The sequence below is a fragment of the Monodon monoceros genome, unplaced genomic scaffold, assembly GCF_005190385.1.
Source record: "Monodon monoceros isolate NGI ecotype Baffin Bay Population unplaced genomic scaffold, NGI_Narwhal_1 Super_Scaffold_14, whole genome shotgun sequence".
NCBI lineage: Eukaryota > Metazoa > Chordata > Mammalia > Artiodactyla > Monodontidae > Monodon > Monodon monoceros.
This window is the reverse complement of record NW_021703770.1, coordinates 7180078-7202075: the sequence shown is the minus strand read 5'-3', so window position 1 is coordinate 7202075 and position 21998 is coordinate 7180078. Positions and strand designations below refer to the sequence as shown.

Below are 21998 nucleotides of genomic sequence, written 5' to 3'. Positions count from 1 at the left end.
AACCTTCAGGTAGGAATCAAAGAGAAGCTTTCAGACACTGGGGGAATACCGAGAATGCCACGAATATTCTCTTGAGAGGGTGAGGATCCTGTTGAGAAGGAAGCTTGAGCCAAGGCTGGAAGGTGACCTATGACTGACAAGAGGGCACACACGGGGCCCCTCGGTCCTTGCAGCCCTGAGGGTTTTGGAATCTATGACGTGACACAGGTCATAAAAGGGAGGCGGTGTGAGCAGCGTTATGAGCAGGGCTCAGCAGAGTCGTCCCAACAGGTCACAGCTACATGACCTCCTGACATTCCAAACTCCTCCCTCCCTCATTTTCCTCGTCTGTAAACTGAGGGTAAAAATTGTGAGGATTAAATGCGTTACTATGGGTAAAGCACACGGAATGGTGCCCGACACAAAGCAAGTGCCCGGTAAATGTAGCTGTCGGTGTGGCTATTGCCACTTTTATTATTGTCACCAGAAGCTGGAACCTAAATATACACAGATCTGTTTCTGAGCCCTGCAAATCAAGAGTCTAAGTTTGGGGAATAAACATTAATGCTCATGCTATGAATCCTTTTTAAACTTTCAGTCACTGTACCTATGTGGAAGGTGCATTCTAGGCACCAAATGACAATGAAGAGAACTCCAAGCAAAGTGAAGATGGGCTGAGGGGAGGGCACCTTTTGTTCGTCTGCTCCCTGCTGCTGTCCGGCGTGCTTTTCACTGGCTTTGATGTTCCTTGACAGCCTGTGATTATTTCGCCCACCTAAAACAAAAACACAGGACATAGTTAGTGATACATTCTCTCTGATACATCTTCAAAAATATACACTATATATTTTTTAAATGCTAAAACATTTTAATTTCCACTACATATTTCATGAAAGAGTCTGACTTTAAGCCCCTATATGGGGCATGAGAAAGCTCCAATAGTCCCCCTGGATCCATGGGGATGCGTTCTAAGACCCCCAGTGCGTGCCTGAAACCACAGATAGTACCAAACCCTGTATATAGTATGTTTTTTCCTTTACACACATACCTGTGATGAAGTTTAATTTATAAATTAGGCACAGTAAAATACTAAAAACAATAACTAGCGATAAAGCAGAACAATTATTGCAATATACTGTAATACATGTTACAAAATTGTTCAGATTTAATACCTTTTCCATCTTAACTAAGCACCTATCACTCACTGTGGCCATAAGTTTTGCAGTTTGAGGTACGGCAGCAAAACCAGCATGAATTTCTTCTTCCTTCCCCACAATTTCACGGGTAGAAGATTCGTTCATACTGCAGATCTTAGTAACCTCAGCATAGGATTTTTTTTTTCTTTCCTTATTAAGTCAGGAACTTTCACCTTTTCAATTAAAGGAAGCACTTTAAGGCTTCTCTTTCCTCGGTTTCAGTTACCCATGGTCAACAGTCTGAAAATATTAAATGGAAATTCCAGAAATAAACAATTCATATGTTTAAAACTGTGGGCCGTTCTGAGCAGCATGATGAAATCTTGCGCCATCCTGCTCCACCCTGCCCAGCGTGTGATGTGAATCATCCCTTTGTCCAGTGTATCCCACCAGTTCCTTAGTCACTTAGTAGCTGCCTTGGTTATCAGATCAACTGTGCTCGGGTTCAGGTAACCCTTAGTTTACATAATGGCCTCAAAGCGCAAGAGTAGTGATGCCATTGGTCAGAACCCCAGAAAGCCTAGCCCATTGTTTGTCACATGTATGCTTCAATACATGGACGGTGACTGAGCAAATGAAGCAAGGCATCCTTGTCTGGGGGGACTATAGCATCAAATCTGGGGAGGTGAGTGTTCTTATTGCCCTTGATGGCAATCCGTGGTGGTACAAGCAACCGTTTTTTTAGATACTGTGGTTGTATATTTTTCCATCATATTTTATAAAAATTCAATCTGTGTGTGTATGTGTGATTTAGTTCAGTCCCTTCCCACAGACCTCATGGGAGGGCCTATGTGCAATGCAGCAAGGAAAGGTCTGCTTAAACACCACCCTTTCAATCATGTATTGAACACCCGACTAGGGAAAATACCTTTAAGCATCACCAATGGTTTGTGTGATGGCCAGACTTTTGCTGAGACTCCAGAAGAGAAAAAAACAACAACAAATGCCGCATGTACCAAACACAGGAAGTTTCAGGGCTGGAAGAGTTTGTTCAGAAACATTTTTTAAAAGGTATATTCTGCATAACAAAAACATGTAGAAGGAAACCATGGAAGAGCGAGCAATGGAAGCCACCAATGCAGTGTTCACAGGATAATTAGAGGAGGTGACTCATGGAAAGGATGGCTTAGTGAAGCATGTTTTTATCATCATCAAACGAGGTTTGCTTTGGAGGCAGCTAATTCCAAAATGATGTATTTGCTATGCTTTAAAGTCTATTTCATGCCAATTTTACTGCTTTCCATTCATTTCTTGCTGGCCCATGATGTTACATTTTTGGATGTTCATGTGCCAGGGTAGGAAGGTTTATGCTATTTTAAAGTGAAAACTTAAACGTTGTTTTTTTTTTTCTTTTCTCTAATTGAACTAGTGTGATGGGTACAAATATTTCCCCCATGTTCCTGGCCTATGCATAAAGAAATGGAAATGCTTTTCAGTTTCTATCGATGCCAGTTCTGGTTTATTAAGCCACATTAATGTCAAATATGAGGGCAAGGAAAGACAGAGTTGAGGAGACTAAACAGAGATGCCTTGCAGTTGAGGGAGCAGAGGGCGGTAGTAGGCGTTGGGGTAATGAAAGCTGGCACCTTCCTCCTGGGGTGTCTCGGGGGTGAGTGGGGTCAGCAGGACCTCCCTCCGAGAGGCACGGTGGCAGGCTGTCGGGGAGCAGTGCTGTCCAGGAGAATTTTCTGCAATGATGGAAACGTTTCGGGCTGTCCAACACAGGGCCCCAGAGCACTCGCAATGCTGTTAGTGTAACCGAGACACTAAAATTTTCATTTTATTTCATTTTTAAGTAATTTTAATTTCTACTGACCAAGCCAGAGAGATGGGAACATGACCAGAGTGAGCCCCAAACCTATGCGTGGGCTGCCCAACTCTTCTTCAGGAGTGAAGGTCATCCATCCATACCAGTTACCCCTAATTTATCCGAGGTCCTTGACCACATGTCCTTTTCAGTTCTGGAACTCTCTGCTCCTTCCTTGACATGCCTGGGACCTGGAACTGAGCGTGAGAATCCGGAGCCTGTGTTTCAATCTCTCTGATCAATGTGGGGTGTAGGCTGCTCCCTTAGCCCAACTCGGGACGACTTATCTAAAGGACCATGTGAGCCACAGAACTTGGGCAGGCAGTGGCTGGGGCCTCTGTCAGGCCAGCATCGCAGCTCAGCTTCTCCCCTTTCCCAGTCCTGCTTCCTCCCCTCCCACAGGTGTGGATCCCCAGGCTGCTCCCCAGCAAATGTTCTGCAAGCGCACCTCCATCTCAGGGTCTGCCTCTTGAGGAGCAGTGGCATCTGAGAGCTTTTTTATTTTTTAATATTTTAATTACATTAAATGAGACCAATGTTACTTAAAATTCATGAAAATGTCAACTTTAAGAAAAAAAGCTTTTGAGCCCAAAGCACAAGTTTTGTATTGCTTCATGCTATAAATGCGCTAATCAGAATGGGAGCACATGCATAATTAGAGTCTTACAACACCCCATCTCTAACACTGCTATTTGTCCCATAATAAGCTCAGACAAAGATTCTCTGTGTTTATGGAAATGCAAATAGAATCGCAAATTTGGAACTTTTCTTCACCAGGAATTTGCTATGTACCAGAATCTCAATGTGTTGCTTATTTTTAAAAGATATTTTCAGCTCATTTAGTTTCAAATGTTCTTTTAAGTTTAAAAGTTAGGGGGAATTAAGAAATCAGCAGTAAGAAAAGTATTAACACCAGCATTCATATTGACACCAAAATTCATCTTAACAAAAATATTTATATGAATAGCAGGAAAACTCTTCTGATAAGAGATCTAATTTTCCCAAGTAGGGACCAAAGTTCAGAATTCCAAGGTACTGAAGTAGTAACATGTGGTTTCCCTCTATACCTGCAGCCTAGTGCTACTCTTCCTCTAGAAAACGATGCTCATTAACATCAAACTTCCTATTCATTTGTCCAAAGTGTGTTTAGGGGTGACTAATGGAAAAGGTGTAAGGGCCAAAGTATGTTTAATAAATTAGACAAAGTGGAGCAAATGGTTTCCTGAATCCATAGAGGGAAACATAATCAACTGCTTGAAAATTCAATTGTGGGACAGGCACAAAGGTACAAATTAACATTTTAATAATATTAGGTTATTTTAACGCATAGATTCATGCAGTTGAAAGTTGGGAGTGAACATGGAGGTAGGAATTGAGTCCCCTTTAGTTCAGAAGGCAAATGACCCTTCAAAAGGCTTTCGTGAGAGCTGGTTTTCCAGCCTTGGTTGGAACTCCGTGGGATGGAGTTCCTTTACCTCCCTGGGGTAGCAGCCTACACTGAGACCATCTACATTTACCTTAACATGTACGTGGCTGCTTTACCAACCATAAAAGTTACTAATGCCAAGAAATCCAGACTACCTACGTGAGCTGTGTAAAAATACAGTAAACAGATGTGAGGGAGAGAGACCTACCTCCTAATCCTTATATTTAGGCTGAACCATAGAAATTACCAACATCTGACTATTTTTTATAGGTTTAAATTCTTTTTTTTTTTTTTTTTTTTTTTTTTTGCTGTACGCAGGCATCTCACTGTTGTGGCCTCTCCCGTTGCGGAGCACAGGCTCCGGACGCGCAGGCTCAGCGGCCATGGCTCACGGGCCCAGCCGCTCTGCAGCATGTGGGATCTTCTCGGACCGGGGCACGAACCCGTGTCGTGCATCGGCAGGCGGACTCTCAACCACTGCGTCACCAGGGGAGCCCCAGGCAAGTTTTGAAAACAGTTTTAGCTGATCCCACGGCTTCTAGCCGTTCTGGATGCAATTCATGTATACAACCCACATTTATGGGATGCCTATAACATCCCAGGAACAGGACCAGGAACTATGATGCTATGGTGAACCAGAAAAGCATGGTCACTGCACTGATGAAACATCCCTCATCATCACTAAAATGATATACTTTGATCTACAGATGAGAGATAATAATTGTATAATTACACACAGTCATTTAATGGACTGATTTTAGATATTTAGATGGTTTACAATGTCTCATAATTATACTATGGTGTCTACCTGTATACATTAATTGCTATCATATATCCATTTTATTAGGAGAGTAAAAAATTAGAATTATTAAGTCATAAAGTACTTTTTAAGCTTGATATATGTTGACAATTTTATTTTCGAAAAGATTACATCATCCTCTATTTCCTCTAGCACTTTATTAGAGTACTGTTGAACCTTCACAGGCATGGAATTTTATTGATTGTTTTGCTAGAAAACTGGTAGCGGTTCTGGAAAGGGGAACCAAATAGCTGGGGAAGAGGGATGGAAAGGATGTTTGCTTTACTTGTAAACTTAATACTTTGGAATTTTGTCCTGTAAACACATTATCTACGTATTGTTAAATTATTTAAACAAGGAGGCCATGAGACTGAGGGAACTCTAATACCATAGACATTTTTGTGCTTCTTTTGTAACTGTGATTTACCTCTTTTCTATTGGGGTTTGACATTTTTCTGAAACACTTTCATGAATTTATATGTAATACTGATATTATATCTTCTTTGGTCTTTTGTGGTGTTTTTCCTCGGCAATGGGACATGTCAGCATTTGAAAAACTGTATATTGTCTTGTTTATTAGTTTACTGTCTGTTTTCCTGCCACTAAAATGTAAACCCCAGGAGGAATTTCTGTGCTGGGTACATGACAGGCCCTCAAAAATTATTTGTTCAATGAATGAATAAATGGATGAAATATAAATGAACAATAAATGTTTACGAACGGTGGTTTTTGACATACAGCTTTGGTTAAAGTAACCAAAACTATTGCTTTTCCTTGGTGATTTCTGCCATTGTTAGCCAATCTCTGCAGAGAATAAAAGTAAATATTTACCTTATCTCCACTTATATATTTATTTTTATTGAAGTATAGTTGATTTATAATATCATATTAGTTTCAGGTATACAGCATACTTTTATTTCTTTCTAAAAATATTTAAAAATAATATTTAATTCTTTAATCCATATGAAATTTATTTTGGTATAAGATGTGAAATAAGATGACAACCTGATATTTTCCTAATTAACCAATATCTCCCAATCTTATATAAAAATTAATTTGAAATGGACCATAGACCTAAAGGTAAAAAAGCTAAAATGATAAAGCCCCTAGAATAAAACAAAAGAGAATATCTATGAATCTAAAGATTTCATGGATATGAGATAGGAAGCAACAATCCAAATAGAAATAAAATAATTCATATTAGCATTAAATCTAAAAACTTCATTTTCTTACTGAATTAAAAATAATAAGCAAGTGATTGGCTGGGAAAAATGTCCGAAAAACACAAGCCGTGATAAGTAGTTTTGGGGTTTCATTCTTCAACTAATATTTATTTGGTACCTAGAAGACAGGTACTATTCCAGACACTGGATGAATCAAGGTCTCTATGATCATGAACCTTACACTTAGATGGCGAAGACAAACCATACAAAACTGAACAAATCAGATCGTTTCTTACAGTGATAAATACTGTCATAACAATAAGCCAGGTAATATAACCGAGAAAGATGACTGACGGAATGTAGCTGGGCACGTTAGCACTGATGATCAGGAAAAGTGCCTGTTTAAAGGAGGCACTTTGTATCACCTGTGTGATACAAAGGAGACAGGCGTGAAAAGAAAAAGGGGGCAGAGTGCACTTAGCAAGAAAAAAACCAACAAGTACAAAAGTCCTGTGGTGGGAAGTGAGGCTATTGTGCTCCAGGAAAGAAAAAAAAGCCAAGTCTGGGCCATAATGAGAAGAGGAAAGTGGAAGAAGAAGATGCTAGAAATGCAGGCAGATGCTAGCTCTTACGGAGACTTCAGGGCCACAACAAGGAAATGTGAATATCACTCCAAGTGCAACGGGAAGCCATTGGTGGGCTTTAAGCAGAATAAAATGAACTGATTTATGTGTTTAAAATGTCACTTTGGCTTCTGCATGGAGAAAGAAAGGGTGGAAAGAACAGAATCAGGGAAAACAGGGAGAGGGCATCAGAGGTGGTCTGGTTGGGCGATGACACTGGCTTGGACAGGAGTGAAGAGGGAGATGGTGACAAGTGACTGGATTCAGGGTACATTTGGGCAGTAGTGCCAACAAGATGTAGGTTGTGAGGGTCAGAGATATGTCAGGGATGCCTCCTAGTCTTTGACTTGGCCAGCTGGGGAGATGATGGTGCCATTTTCTGAGGCAGGAAAGACTGTGAGGCAAAAAGATCTGCAGAAGGAAATCATGGGTTCACTTAACCACTTTAAATTAGTCACGCCGATTACAAGTTGGTTTGTCAGTTGGCAGCTGCTTGTAAAGGGTCTTTGATTCTAAAGCCTGTATAGTTTGCTAATGTTTACATTTTTAACTTTCCAAGTAATATATATTTTTTATTCCTTTTGTGGTTTAATCGCATTTTAGGACAGTATTTTGAATTTTCCAATTTTATTTGTTGGTTTACCCTATTTCATACACAATTTTATTTCTATTGACTTGTAATTAAATGTAATTTCTATAATTTTTCATTTGGAAATTAAAGTGAACTTTTCATAGGGTTTTGTTAATTATGAACTTTTAAAATGATCTTAATTATATTATTCAAATAATAAATGGTCCTACATTTTGTTGATCATATCAAAGACAGAAATTGGTCATAAATCTTCCAGTAGAGCTGATTCTGTTGATTTTCCCTATGTTTACAAGAACTTACATTTTATACATTTAAATAATGTACGTCTAATAAATATAAGGCAGTGGATCTTTATTTTATATTATTTTTTGTTACTGTAGAATAATCCTGTTCCATTAAATGCTTTTGTGCTTTAAATTTTGTCACCTCTGATATTAATTTTGTCATAACTACTTTAATTTTGCTTGCATTCAGCTAATAGGGCTTTATGCATTCTTTTCTTTATACATTTCCTGTGTCTTTTAGATTCTTGTAAACTGTATAGCGTAACTGATTTTACATCAATTACCTTCCTACAGATTTTCTTTTTATGTTTCCTTCCTCATGCTTTCCAATTCCATGTAACTGTACTGACTTTTGTTTGCATTTATTTTCTGTAATACTTTGTAATTTACCTATTTTTATTTAATTCTACTCAATTTCCCTAAAAACATTTATATTAAATGTTAACATGAATAAAGCGTAATATATATATTTGGGGGTTGTGAAATAGAAAATATTTATGTTTGTTCTCCCCACTCACACTTTCCCAATTTTCACGTTTTAATCTCAGTTGTATAAATCACATTGTTTTCTTCTTGTACCACCTTCACTACTTCTTCCAAGGAAAATAATAACTTTTGGAATCTTTTCGAAATCTTATTCAAAATAATTAAAGCTATTTCTATAAGATTATAGACTTTTAGACGAATACTTTGGGAAGATGACAGTGTCTCAGTAGCCAAGGACTCATGGGTGAGGGATGTAACGGGGACTGGGGAATGAGAAGCCCTCATTAGGTCTTCAGTTCAAGATGACATAGCAGGAAGATATCACAGCCTCAGTCCTAACCTGCAAAAGGATATCCTTAGGCGTCACATCTTCCTTCCACATTCAGTACACATCTTCCTTTTTTTTTTTGCATTTCCAAGACCCTACCATAGGTGCCTAGCACACAGTAGGTACTCATTAAAATACATGGAATATTTGAATGAGCGAATGAATGAATGAAAGGCAACAGATTAGAACTAAGAGCAAAGACCACTGGAGATGCTTATTCCTGCCTATTCTGTCTACAAATGGGGAAGAGGCAGGAGTTCTGTGGGCTGCAGCTTCATGCATGCTGGGCCCTGTTGGTGCTGGGTCCAACTAGTGAAGGAGAGATTTAGGGAACCATAGAAAATCCTAGCAGCTATGACTGTGACAGTAGTCTCTGAGTTAGTAACATAATTTCAAGTTTAAGCAGAAGAATGGGAAACTACTTAACAAGTGACTGAGTCTGTTTCAAACTGGGACTTAGAAACTGGGGCAAGGGCAGGTCTGGGTTTGCGGCAGTGACAGTGGCTTCAACAAGGAGACAGGACCTATCATTTATTTTTCGCTTCCACAGTAATTTGCACAGTGCTTTATTCATACTAGGTACTTAATAAATCTTTCATAAATTGAATAAATATTTTAATTGATTAATTAATAATTCATTAATTGTCTAAAGTTTTTCAGAATTTTGCAGGAAGTTTTCCATTTCTGAGTTCTACCACCTTATTTCCATGGTGTGGCAAGCCAAACATGCTAAATCATTCCCTCATCTGGTTAATAACTTCCATATAGTTTATTTATGGATGCGGCATGTTTTTCCTCCACCATCATTTTGCTTAAGTATACACATTTAATGTCTTCACTCATGCTTCATCAGTAATTTCTAAAAACGTCTCCACTTTTTTTTTCTTCATAAAACTTCCAAACTCTCTAAGCCCATTAGATAGCAAGCAACCTGTCTTGACATAAGCCCGTTGTTTGATCTGGAGGGGAGGGGAGGTGTGTCAGTTACTGGCTGAACAGTGCCCTTCAGTGAGGCCCTGCCCCATAAATGACATAGACGACTGCCTAGCAATACTTAAGTCACCTTTAGAAGAACTGGGGCACTTGAAAATTATCCACCTTCTTACATATTTCTGGTGTTCATATTTATTAGTTAATTATCCATAATACTGGTGTCGAACAGTTAAACGTGCAAAGCTCAGATTCCTGCAAAGGAATACTATTAATATAAAACTTTGGAATCAATAAGACTTTTTTATTTTCCTCTGGCATTAGAGGAAGTTAGTATTTATACCCAAATTTACTGTTGACATTTTAACAACTTCATGATTTGTTAACTGTTCTGATTGACTTCACTAAGAAAGGCACATAATTCACTGAGCCTGTTAAACAAAAATATTCCTTTAAAGAAAACAAGCTCTTTTTTATCTTTAAAAAAGGTCATTAATCCACAATTAGAAAATATATAAATTATTTAAAAATCTTTGAACAGATAAAAATACCTGGATAAGTCAAACATTTTTGAAGTATATTCTATGTCAAATAAAGACATAATTGATAGCAAAGAAAATTTAAATTTTTGAAAAATTGACCAGAAAAATAAGAAGGATAAGAATACTGGCTTTGATACCAAAGATACCCAAGCTGTCTGAGGAAGAATTTTAAAGGTGCAATTACTGACGTTCATATGTAAAATCAATATTGACAGTTGCATAAGACAGCTTCATGGCTTTGAAATAAAAGGAGAAAAAAATCTAACTATCAAACGGTTCCTTCAAAATTCTTTTACACTTGTAAAGTGCAATCTTAGTTGACAGCTCCCCGTGGAGGATCATACACACACACAGCCTAAGATTGCAAATGATATTTTATTAGGTTAGGACAAACATCGAGAATGACGATGATGTTTTAAAAGAAAAGAAAATATCCTTTTAGAATCTTACTAGAGATAGTCTGAGTGGGAAATATCCTCCATGTACATGAAAATGTTCACGATCATTCTTGTTTGTTCTAGGCCAGCGATATTTCAGAAGTGCTGGCGAGTTCACATTACCCCATTCCCCACACCCCGCAGCAGGGAAAAGCCATCGAGCAAATATTCTCAGCGGTTGGTTACTACTATCCCACTTCCATCACCGCTGAGTTATTCCGAAGCACGTGTTTTGCACTGTCTCCTAGAGCTTTCCCGCTGGGGCTGCTGACACTTTGTCTTGACTGCCTTTCCTTCCCTACTCCATGACCAGCATCCCCATACTCCCCAAATAAACCACTGTACTCATCTCCCTATGGAGGCGTCTTCTTCTGGGAGGCTGCAAATTTAGGAAGTGTTTTACAGTTCAAATGTGAGTCTGCGCCTCACAATTTAGTCTCTGCAACAACCGTGGGACTCTCAAGTTTCCCTTGAGGCGGAAGAGTAGGAACATGGTATAACCAGATTCCAAAATACCGACTAGGTTTCTACTGGAATCCCGCTCAAGTCTCTCTGAGCACCTCGTTTAATTTTCACGGTGGGCTGGGTACTTATTTGAAAAAAGATTCTCTATCTCCCTCTCTCTCTCTCTCTCTACTTACCTATCTACCTACAAGCCTGGGCTCTGCAACGGGAGAGGCCACAGCAGTGAGAGGCCCGCGTACCGCAAAAATAAAAAAAAATTTTTTTTAAAAGAGATGCTTCTATGATGGGGAGCCTGGAAAAGAGGTGAATGCCTAATTAGAGTTGCTTTTAGAGATTATGAGAAAAGAATTGGAACAGAAGATATAGATGTCTGCTTTAAGAGTTTCACTGTGGGGCTTCCCTGGTGGCGCAGTGGTTGAGAGTCCGCCTGCCGATGCAGGGGACATGGGTTCGTGCCCCGGTCCGGGAAGATCCCACATGCCACGGAGCGGCTGGGCCCGCGAGCCATGGCCGCTGAGCCTGCGCGTCCGGAGCCTGTGCTCCGCAACGGGAGAGACCACAACAGTGAGAGGCCCGCGTACCGCAAAAAAAAAAAAAAAAAAAAAAAAAAAAAAAGAGTTTCACTGTGAAGCAGGTCAGAGCAGTAAGTAGAGGGGAATGTTTTTATTTTGAAGAAGGGAGATGTTACAGCATGTTTTCAAATGTAAGATGTATAGCAGAAAATTCAGTGAAGAAGTAGAGAGAAGAGAGAATTGTCAGAGGGGGAAAAATGGTCCTTCAAAGGCAAGGGGTAATAGGAGGCAACACACATCTGGAGAGTTTGGTTAGATCACAGAGAGTTCATCATAGAATCAGGATGGCCACAGAGGCTGAGCAAGGAAAGATGTGATGGTGACAGTATGTGGAGATGATCTTTTCACGCTTTTATTTTTTTTTTTCTATTTTCTTTTGACATTTTTTATTGGAGAGAATTTTGAGGCCAGGAGGATGTTTTTTGTTGCTGGTGGTGGTGGTGGTGATTTTTAATTTTTAAAATATTTCCTTTGTGGGTAACACCTCTTTGCACCTTTTGAAAAGTTATAGGATATTCATCCTTGTAATGGAGGAATTTTGACATTGGTCTGTTTTCGGTAATTTTACTTAGAACTCGTTAATTGCTTTTGATCTGAGTATTTTAATTCTTATGTTTTTAAGCTCAAAAAATTTATTACTTCTAAAATTGTTCTCATTTTGTTGGTGTGACCATAACTAATTCTTTGATTAGACTTTCATCTAAGTGCTCTATATTTATAATATCTTGCATAGTTTTTAGCTCTTGTCCTTCAGCTACATTTTAGGAAGGCTCTTCAAGCTATTTTCCACATTTGCTTTGTTTTCCATGTCATTCCTTCTATTTAATATCACCATTGCAGACTTTAATTCTGCTACTTCAGTGCTAGTTTCCATTTTGTTCTTACTTATCTCATTCAGCACCTGTTTATCTCTAACTATTGCCTTTGCCCTCATCTTGTTGCATTCTTACTTGTCTCCATTCTCTATTTTTACACTTGCTATGTCCTCTTGGACCCTATTTAGAATTGCCAAGTTTTCTAAAATTTCCCTTTGATTCCTGCCAAATATCATTTTCTTTTTCCTTTTTCTTTATTTTTTTATTAACATCTTTATTGGAGTATTATTGCTTTACAATGTTGTGTTAGTTTCTGCTGTATCACAAAGTGAAACAGCTATACATATACATACATCCCCATATCTCCTCCCTCTTGCATCTCCCTCCCACCCTCCCCGTCCCACCCCTCTAGGTGGTCACAAAGCACCGAGCTGATCTCCCTGTGCTATGCATCTGCTTCCCACTAGCTATCTATTTTACATTTGGTAGCGTATATATGTCCATGCTACTCTCTCACGTCATCCCAGCTTACCGTTCCCCCGCCCCATGTCCTCAAGTCCATTCCCTACATCTGCGTCTCTATTCCTGTCCTGCCCCTAGGTTCTTCAGAACCTTTTTTTTTTTAGATTCCATACATACGTGTTAGCATACGGTATTTGTTTTTCTTGTTCTGACTTACTTCACTCTGTATGACAGACTCTAGTTCCATCCACCTCACTACAAATAACTCAATTTCGTTTCTTTTTATGGCTGAGTAAGATTCCATTGTATATATGTGCCCCATCTTCTTTATCCATTCATCTGTCAATGGACACTTAGGTTGCTTCCATGTCCTGGCTATTGTAAACAGTGCTGCAATGAACATTGTGGTACATGACTCTTTTTGAGTTATGGTTTTCTCAGGGTATATGCCCAGCAGTGGGACTGTTGGGTCGCATGGTAGTTCTATTTTTAGTTTTTTAAGGAACCTCCATACTGTTCTCCATAGTGGCTGTATCAACTTACATTCCCACCAACAGTGCCAGAGGGTTCCCTTTTCTCCACACCCTCTCCAGCATTTATTGTTTGTAGATTTTTTGATGATGGCCATTCTGACTGGTGTGTGGTGATACCTCATTGTAGTTTTGATTTGCATTTCTCTAATGATTAGTGATGTTGAGCATCCTTTCACGTGTTTGTTGGCAATCTGTATATCTTCATTGGAGAAATGTCTATTTAGGTCTTCTGCCCATTTTTGGATTGGGTTGTTTGTTTTTTTGTTATTGAGCTGCATGAGCTGCTTGTATATTTTGGAGATTAATCCTTTGTCAGTTGCTTCGTTTGCAAATATTTTCTCCCATTCTAAGAGTTGTCTTTTCTTGTTTATGGTTTCCTTTGCTGTGCAAAAGCTTTTAAGTTTCATTAAGACCCATTTGTTTATTTTTGGTTTTATTTCCCTTTCTCTAGGAGATGGGTCAAAGGGATCTTGCTGTGATTTATGTCATAGAGTGTTCTGCCTATGTTTTCCTCTAAGAGTTTGATAGTGTTTGGCCTTACCTTTAGGTTTTTAATCCATTTTGAGTTTATTTTTGTGTATGGTGTTAGGGAGTGTTCTAATTTCATTCTTTTACATATAGCTGTCCAGTTTTCCCAGCACCACTTATTGAAGGGGCTGTCTTTTTTCCATTGTATATTCTCGCCTCCTTTATCAACGGTAAGGTGACCATCTGTGCATGGGTTTATCTCTGGGCTTTCTAGCTTGTTCCATTGATCTATCTTTCTGTTTTTGTGCCAGTACCATACTGTCTTGATTACTGCATCTTTGTAGTATAGTCTGAAGTCTGGGAGCCTGATTCCTCCAGCTCCGTTTTTCTTTCTCAAGATTGCTTTGGCTGTTCAGGGTTTTTTGTGTTTCCACACAAATTGTGAAATTTTTTGTTCTAGTTCTGTGAAAAATGTCATTGGCAGTTTGATAGGGATTGCATTGAATCTGTAGATTGCTTTGGGTAGTACAGTCATTTTCACAATATTGATTCTTCCAGTCCAAGAACATGGTATATCTCTTCATCTGTTTGTATCATCTTTAATTTCTTTCATCAGTGTCTTATAGTTTTCTGCATACAGGTCTTTTGTCTCCTTAGGTAGGTTTATTCCTAGGTATTTTATTCTTTTTGTTGCAATGGTAAATGGGAGTGTATCCCCTATTTCTCTTTCAGATTTTTCATCATTAGTGTATAGGAATGCCAGAGATTTCTGTGCATTAATTTTGTATCTTGCTACTTTACCAAATTCATTGATTAGCTCTACTTGTTTTCTGGTAGCATCTTTAGGATTCTCTATGTATAGTACCATGTCATCTGCAAACAGTGACAATTTTACTTCTTCTTTTCTGATTTGTATTCCTTTTATTTCTTTTTCTTCTCTGATTGCTGTGGCTAAAACTTCCAAAACTATGTTGAATAATAGTGGCGAGATTGGGCAACCTTGTCTTGTTCCTGATCTTAGAGGAAATGGTTTCAGTTTTTCACCATCGAGAACGATGTTGGCTGTGGGTTTGTCATATATGGCCTTTATTATGTTGAGGTAAGTTCCCTCTATGCCTACTTTCTGGAGAGTTTTTATCATAAATAAGGTGTTGAATTTTGTCAAAAGCTTTTTCTGCATGTATTGAGATGACCATATGGTTTTTATCCTTCAATTTGTTAATATGGTGTATCACATTGATTGATTTGCATATATTGAAGAATTCTTGCATTCCTGGGATAAACCCCACTTGATCATGGTGTATGATCCTTTTAATGTGCTGTTGGATTCTGTTCGCTAATATTTTCTTGAGGATTTTTGCATCTATTTTCATCAGTGATATTGGCCTGTAGTTTTCTTTCTTTGTGACATCTTTGTCTGGTTTTGGTATCAGGGTGATGGTGGCCTCGTAGAATGAGTTTAGGAGTGTTCCTCCCTCTGCTGTATTTTGGAAGAGTTTGAGAAGGATAGGTGTTAGCTCTTCCTTAAATGTTTGATAGAATTCTCCTGTGAAGCCATCTGGTCCTGGGTTTTTGTTTGTTGGAAGATTTTTAATCACAGTTTCAATTTCAGGGCTTGTGATTGGTCTGTTTATATTTTCTATTGCTTCCTGGTTCAGTCTCGGATGGTTGTGCTTTTCTAAGAATTTGTCCATTTCTTCCAGGTTGTCCATTTTATTGGCATAGAGTTGCTTGTGGTAATCTCTCATGATCCTTTGTATTTCTGCAGTGTCAGTTGTTACTTCTCCTTTTTCATTTCAAATTCTATTGATTTGAGTCTTTTCCCGTTTTTTCTTGATGAGTCTGGCTAATGGTTTATCAATTTTGCTTATCTTCTCAAAGAACCACCTTTTAGTTTTAGTTATCTTTGCTATCATTTCCTTCATTCCTTTTTCATTTATTTCTGATCTGATCTTCATGATTTCTTTCCTTCTGCTAACTTTGGGGTTTTTTTATTCTTCTTTCTCTAATGCTTTAGGTGCAAGGTTACGTTGTTTATTTGAGATGTTTCTTGTTTCTTGAGGTAGGTTTGTATTGCTAAAAACTTTCTTCTTAGAACTGCTTTTGTTGCATCCCATAGGTTTTGGGTTGTCGTGTTTTCCTTGTCATTTGTTTCTAGTTATTTTTTGATTTCCTTTTTGATTTCTTCAGTGATCTCTTGATTATTTAGTAGTGTATTGTTTAGCCTCCCTGTGTTTGTATTTTTTACAGTTTTTTTTCCTGTAATTGATATCTAGTCTTATAGCGGTGTAGTCGGAAAAGCCACTTGATATGATTTTAATTTTCTTAAATTTACCAAGGCTCGATTTGTGACCCAAGATATGATCTATCCTGGTGAATGTTCCATGAGCACTTGAGAAGAAAGTGTATTTTGTTCTTTGTGGATGGAATGTCCTATAAATATCAATTTAGTCCATCTTCTTTAATGTGTCATTTAAAGCTTGTGTTTCTTTATTTTCATTTTGGATGATTTGTCCATTGGTGAACGTGGGGTGTGAAGTCCTCTACTATGATTGTGTTACTGCTGATGTCCCCTTTTATGGCTGTTAGCATTTGCCTTATGTATTGAGGTGCTTCTATGTTGGGTGCATAAATATGTATAATTGTTATATCTTCTTTTTGGATTGGTCCCTTGATCATTATGTAGTGTCCTTCTTTGTCTCCTGTAACATTCTTTATCTTAAAGTCTATTTTATCTGATATGAGTATTGCTACTCCAGCTTTCTTCTGATTTCCATTTGCATGGAATATCTCTCTGCATCCCCTCACTTTCAGTCTGTATGTGTCCCTAGGTCCGAAGGACACAAGAGTGGGTCTCTTGTAGACAGCATATATATGGGTCTTGTTTTTGTATCCATTCAGCCAGTCTATGTCTTTTGTTTGGAGCATTTAATACATTTACATTTAAGGTAATTATTGATATGTATGCTCGTATTACCATTTTCATAATTGTTTTGGGTTTGTTATTGTAGGTCTTTTCCTTCTCTTGTGTTTCCTGCCTAGGGAAGTTCCTTTAGCATTTCTTGTAAAGCTGGTTTGGTGGTGCTGAATTCTCTTTGCTTTTGCTTGTCTGTAAAGGTTTTAATTTCTCTGTCAAATCTGAATGAGATCATTGCTGGGTAATTTTGGTTGTAAGTTTTTCCCTTTCATCACTTAAAATATGTCCTGCCACTCCCTTCTGGCTTGCAGAGTTTCTGCTGAAAGATCAGCTGTTAACCTTATGGGGATTCCCTTGTATGTTATTTGTTGCTTCTCCCTTGCTGCATTCAATATTTTTTCTTTGTATTGAATTTTTGATAGTTTGATTAATATGTGTCTGGGCATGTTTCTCCTTGGATTTATCCTGTGTGGGACTCTCTGTGCCTCATGGACTTGATTGACTATTTCCTTTCTCATATTAGGGAAGTTTTCAACTACAATCTCTTCAAATATTTTCTCAGTTCCTTTCTTTTTCTCTTCTTCTTCTGGGACCCCTATAATTTGAACGTTGGTGCATTTAATGTTGTCCCAGAGTTCTCTGAGACTGTACTCAATTCTTTTCATTATTTTTTCTTTAGCCTGCTCTGCAGTAGTTATTTCCACTATTTTATCTTCCAGGTCACTTATCTGTTCTGCTTCAGTTATTCTGCTATTGATTCCTTCTGGAGAATTTTTAATTTCATTTATTGTGTTGTTCATCATTGTTTGTTTGCTCTTTAGTTCTTCTAGGAACTTGTTAAACGTTTCTTGTATTTTCTCCATTCTATTTCCAAGATTTTGGATCATCTTTACTATCATTACTCTGAACTCTTTTTCAGGTAGACTGCCTATTCCTCTTCATTTGTTTGGTCTGGTGGGTTTTTACATTGCTCCCTCATCTGCTGTGTATTTCTCTGTTTTCTCATTTTGCTTAACTTACTGTGTTTGGTTTCTCCTTTTCACAGGCTGCAGGTTCTTAGTTACCGTTGTTCTTGGTGTCTGCCCCCAGTGGGTAAGGTTGGTTTAGTGGGCTGTGTAGGCTTCCTGGTGGAGGGGACTGGTGCCTGTGTTCTGATGGATGAGGCTGTATCTTGTCTTTCTGGTGGGAAGACTGCATCCAGTGGTGTGTTTTGGGATGTCTGTGAACTTAGTAACCTGTTAATGGGTAGGGTTGTGTTCCTGTCTTGCTAGTTGTTTGGCATGGGGTGTCCAGCACTGGAGCTTGCTGGTCATTGAGTGGAGCTGGGTCTTAGCGTTGAGACGGACATCTCTGGGAGAGCTCTCACTGATTGGTATTACAAGGGGCCGGGAAGTCTCTGTTAGACCAATGTCCTGAACTCAGCTCTCCTACCTCAGAAGCTCGGGCCTGACACCTGGCTGGAGCACCAAGACTGTGTCAGCCACACAGCTCAGAAGTAAAGGGAGAAAAGAAAAGATAAATAAATAAAATAAAGGTATTAAAATTAAAAATTAAAAAATAATTATTTAAATAAAAAAATTAAAATGTAATTTAAAAGAAAAGAAAAGAGCAACCAAGCCAATAAAACAAATCCACCAATGATAACAAATGCTAAAAACTATTAAAAAAAAAAATCTGACAGACAGAACCCTAGGACAAATGGTAAAAGCAAACCTATACAGACAAAATCACACAAAGCATAAACCTATACGCTCACAAAAAGAGAAAAAGGAAATATATATATATATGTATATATATAAAATAAAGGAAGAGAGTGACCAAATCAATAAACAAATCTACCAATGATAATAAGCTCTAAATACTAAACTAAGGTAAACATACAACTAGAAACAAATTAGGTGCAGAAAGCAAACCCAAGTCTACAGTTGCTCCCAAAGTCCACCGCCTCAGTTTTGGGATGATTCATTGTCTATTCAGGTATTGCACAGATGCAGGTACATTGAGTTGATTGTGGAGATTTAATCCGCTGCTCCTGAGGCCGCTGGGAGAGATTTCCCTTTGTCTTCTTTGTTCACACAGCTCCCTCCCGGGGTTCAGCTTTGGATTTGGCCCTGCCTCTGCGTGTAGGTCGCCTGAGGGCATATGTTTTCACCCAGGACGGGGTTAAAGGAGTGGCTGATTCAGAGGCTCTGGCTCACTCAGGCCGGGGGGAGGGAGGGGTATGGAATGTGGGGTGAGCCTGCGGAGGCAGAGGCTGGCGTGACATTGCACCAGCCTGAGGTGCACTGTGTTCTCCTGGGGAAGTTGTCCCTGGATCACAGGACCCTGGCAGTGGCAGGCTGCACAGGCTCCCGGGAGGGGAGGTGTGGAGTGTGACCTGTGCTCGCACACAGGCTTCTTGGTGGCTGCAGCAGCAGCCTTAGCGTCTCATGCCCGTCTCTGGGGTCCACACTGATAGCCGCGGCTCGCGCCCGTCTCTGGAGCTCGTTTAGGTGGTGCTTTGAATTCCCTCTCCTCGCACACCCCAAAACAATGGTGTCTTTCCCCTTAGGCAGGTCCAGACTTTTTCCCGGACTCCCTCCCGGCTCGCTGTGGTGCACTAGCCCCCTTCAGACTGTGTTCACGCAGCCAACCCCAGTCCTCTCCCTGGGGTCTGACCTCGGAAGCCCGAGCCTCAGCTCCCAGCCCCTGCCGACCCCGGCGGTTGAGCAGACAAGCCTCTCGGGCTGGTGAGTGCTGGTTGGCTCTGATCCTCTGTGCAGGGATCTCTCTGCTTTGCCCTCCACACCCCTGTTGTTGCGCTCTCCTCCGTGGCTCCAAAGCTTCCCACCCCCCGTCTCCGCCAGTGAAGGGGCTCCTAGTGTGTGGAACCCTTTCCTCCTTCACAGCTCCCTCCCACTGGTGCAGGTACCGTTCCTATCCTTTTGTCTCTGTTTTTCGTTTTTTCTTTTGCCCTACCCAGGTACGTGGGGAGTTTCTTGCCTTTTGGGAAGTCTGAGGTCTTCTGCCAGCGTTCAGTAGGTGTTCTGTAGGAGTTGTTCCACATGTAGATGTATTTTTGACGTAGTTGTGGGGAGGAAGGTGATCTTCACGTCTTACTCCTCCACCATCTTGGAGGTCCTCTCCCAGATATCATTTTCAAAGATAGGTAGGTCTCTTTTAGATTATCAGGATGATATTACCTTTTCCTTGTGATACGTTACTTTTATTTTAGGGCCTATTTACATTTTTCTTCTTCTGTTTTTTAAAAAATTTGAAAATTAAAAATTTTACAAAAATTAAATTTTAATTTAAAACATTAAAAGGTATAATTAAAAGATTTATATTAAAATTTTCACTTAAAATTGAAATTAAAATTTTTTTCTTCTTCTTTTTAAAGAATGATAAGACCTATTCAGACTTGGTGTTTATGTCATCAGATAAGATAAGTGGCTTTTCCTTGAGTCTTTTTTTTTTTTTTAATTGGGTCTATTTTTTCAGTGTTGGAAGTTTTAGGAATAGGCTGAGGATGAGAAGTAATGTTCTAAAAGAGTAGAAGTATGAATGGAACAGGAAAACCTAGCAAGATGACCAGGAGGCCCTCACTATAGACCCTCTTGAAATTAACATTCAGAGAATAAAAGTGAGTTTACGTTGGGTACATTGCAAGCATATTTGAGTAGAGAGAAAGTACTGAGAAACACGTGTCCAAATAATAAGGGAAAGGGAGTCTGAGACTGTGTTTTCTAGAATCACGGTGTGTGATATTGACCTTCGTCTCCTGTGCTCAATATAGCAGAATCAAGCAAGATGTTCACCAACTGAAGTTGTAGATATATTTTGCTGTTCAGTTCAGATGGTACCTTCTTTAATCTCAGTTAATTATTCTGAAAGAACACCCAAAGGAAATCATGAAGCATATTCTTGGAGTGTTCCTGGAACTTGTCAGTTGAGAACCTAGATGGGAGTTTAATTGAATGACAATGCAAGGTTCTCCGTGAAGGCAACGTTTCAGTTAAATCTTGTTAAGTTGGACTGTGGTGAGATCATGTGTCAGACCCTTCCAGGCTGATGATGAGAAGACTGTGTATGGACATATCACTTAGTCTGACCACACGTTTCAGAAAATATACCGAAGGCCAAGTGTAAACTCTTAGAAAATGCCATGGGGAATAATCCTACTCAGAATAGGAACGAAAATCATACACACAGTACCTATAAATAAACTTTAGAAAATATGTAGCATCTATAGAGAGAAAAGTGCAAAGCAAAACTTCTGAGGGACATAAAATGTGAGTAATAAATGGAAAATACATTATTGTAGTGCAGATTCGATTATGTAGATATATCAATTCGTTCCCACAACAATCTATAAATTCAATGCAACTCAGTAATAAAAATATTTACTAATAGGAATTAATATTGATTAACTTGACAATACTGATTACTAGTAATGGGTAATATTAATTAATAGTAACATGAATGCAGTGTGTATTGTGTCCCAAGTGCTCATCTAGGTGCTTTACACATTAATTTATATAGTCCTCAAAACAACCTTTTGAGGAATGAATGATCATTAATATCACTTTATGGACAAGGAGTCTGAGGCACAGCACAGAGGGATTAATAATTTGCTCAAGGTCACACAGCTGCTGAGCAGAAGTATCAGGATTTAACCCAGGTTCTCTGGCTCCAGAGCCCATTACTTTAATCATCTCTTTTCACTCTCTCTAAATGGTAATAGCAATAAAAATTCAAATGGCATTTCTGGAGGCAGAATTTGATAAAATTATTTGAAAGTTAACCTGGAATAATACACATGGAAAAACAATGAGGAAATGGTTGAGGAGGGAGGAGAGGAATTAGGGGAGATTCGTGTTCTAAATATTAAAATATATTTTAAAGATGCATTTAATGCATTCACTTGTTCAACAAAAATTTATTGAATACCTACTCTTTGCCAGTTTCTGTTCTAGGTACCAGTGACACAGTAGTAACAAGAACAGACAAAAGTCCCTACTTTCATGAAGCTTAAATTTTTGTTGAGGGAGATAGATAGACAAAGAAATAAACAATTAAATACATGGACTGTCCAGTGGTGATACATTCTATGAAGAAAAATACAGCAGGAACAGGGGATAGAGAGTACTGGGATGGGGAAGGGGAAACTTTTAAAATATCGGGATCAGGAAAGA

General features: G+C 38.9%; 1 protein-coding gene across 5 annotated transcripts in view; it reads right to left on the bottom strand.

The window, feature by feature from the left end:
* LRRC6 (leucine rich repeat containing 6) overlaps positions 1-21998 on the bottom strand; it is a 94321-nt gene that overhangs the window by 22905 nt on the left and 49418 nt on the right. For all 5 annotated transcript variants that reach the window (XR_003793536.1, XR_003793533.1, XR_003793534.1 and 2 more), the window contains exon 11: positions 669-754. Coding sequence is in view for 1 of the 5 variants with exons in the window: in XM_029222717.1 (XP_029078550.1) it covers positions 669-754 (86 nt within the window). In the remaining 4 variants the exon portion in view is untranslated. The remainder of the gene's footprint in view (positions 1-668; positions 755-21998) is intronic.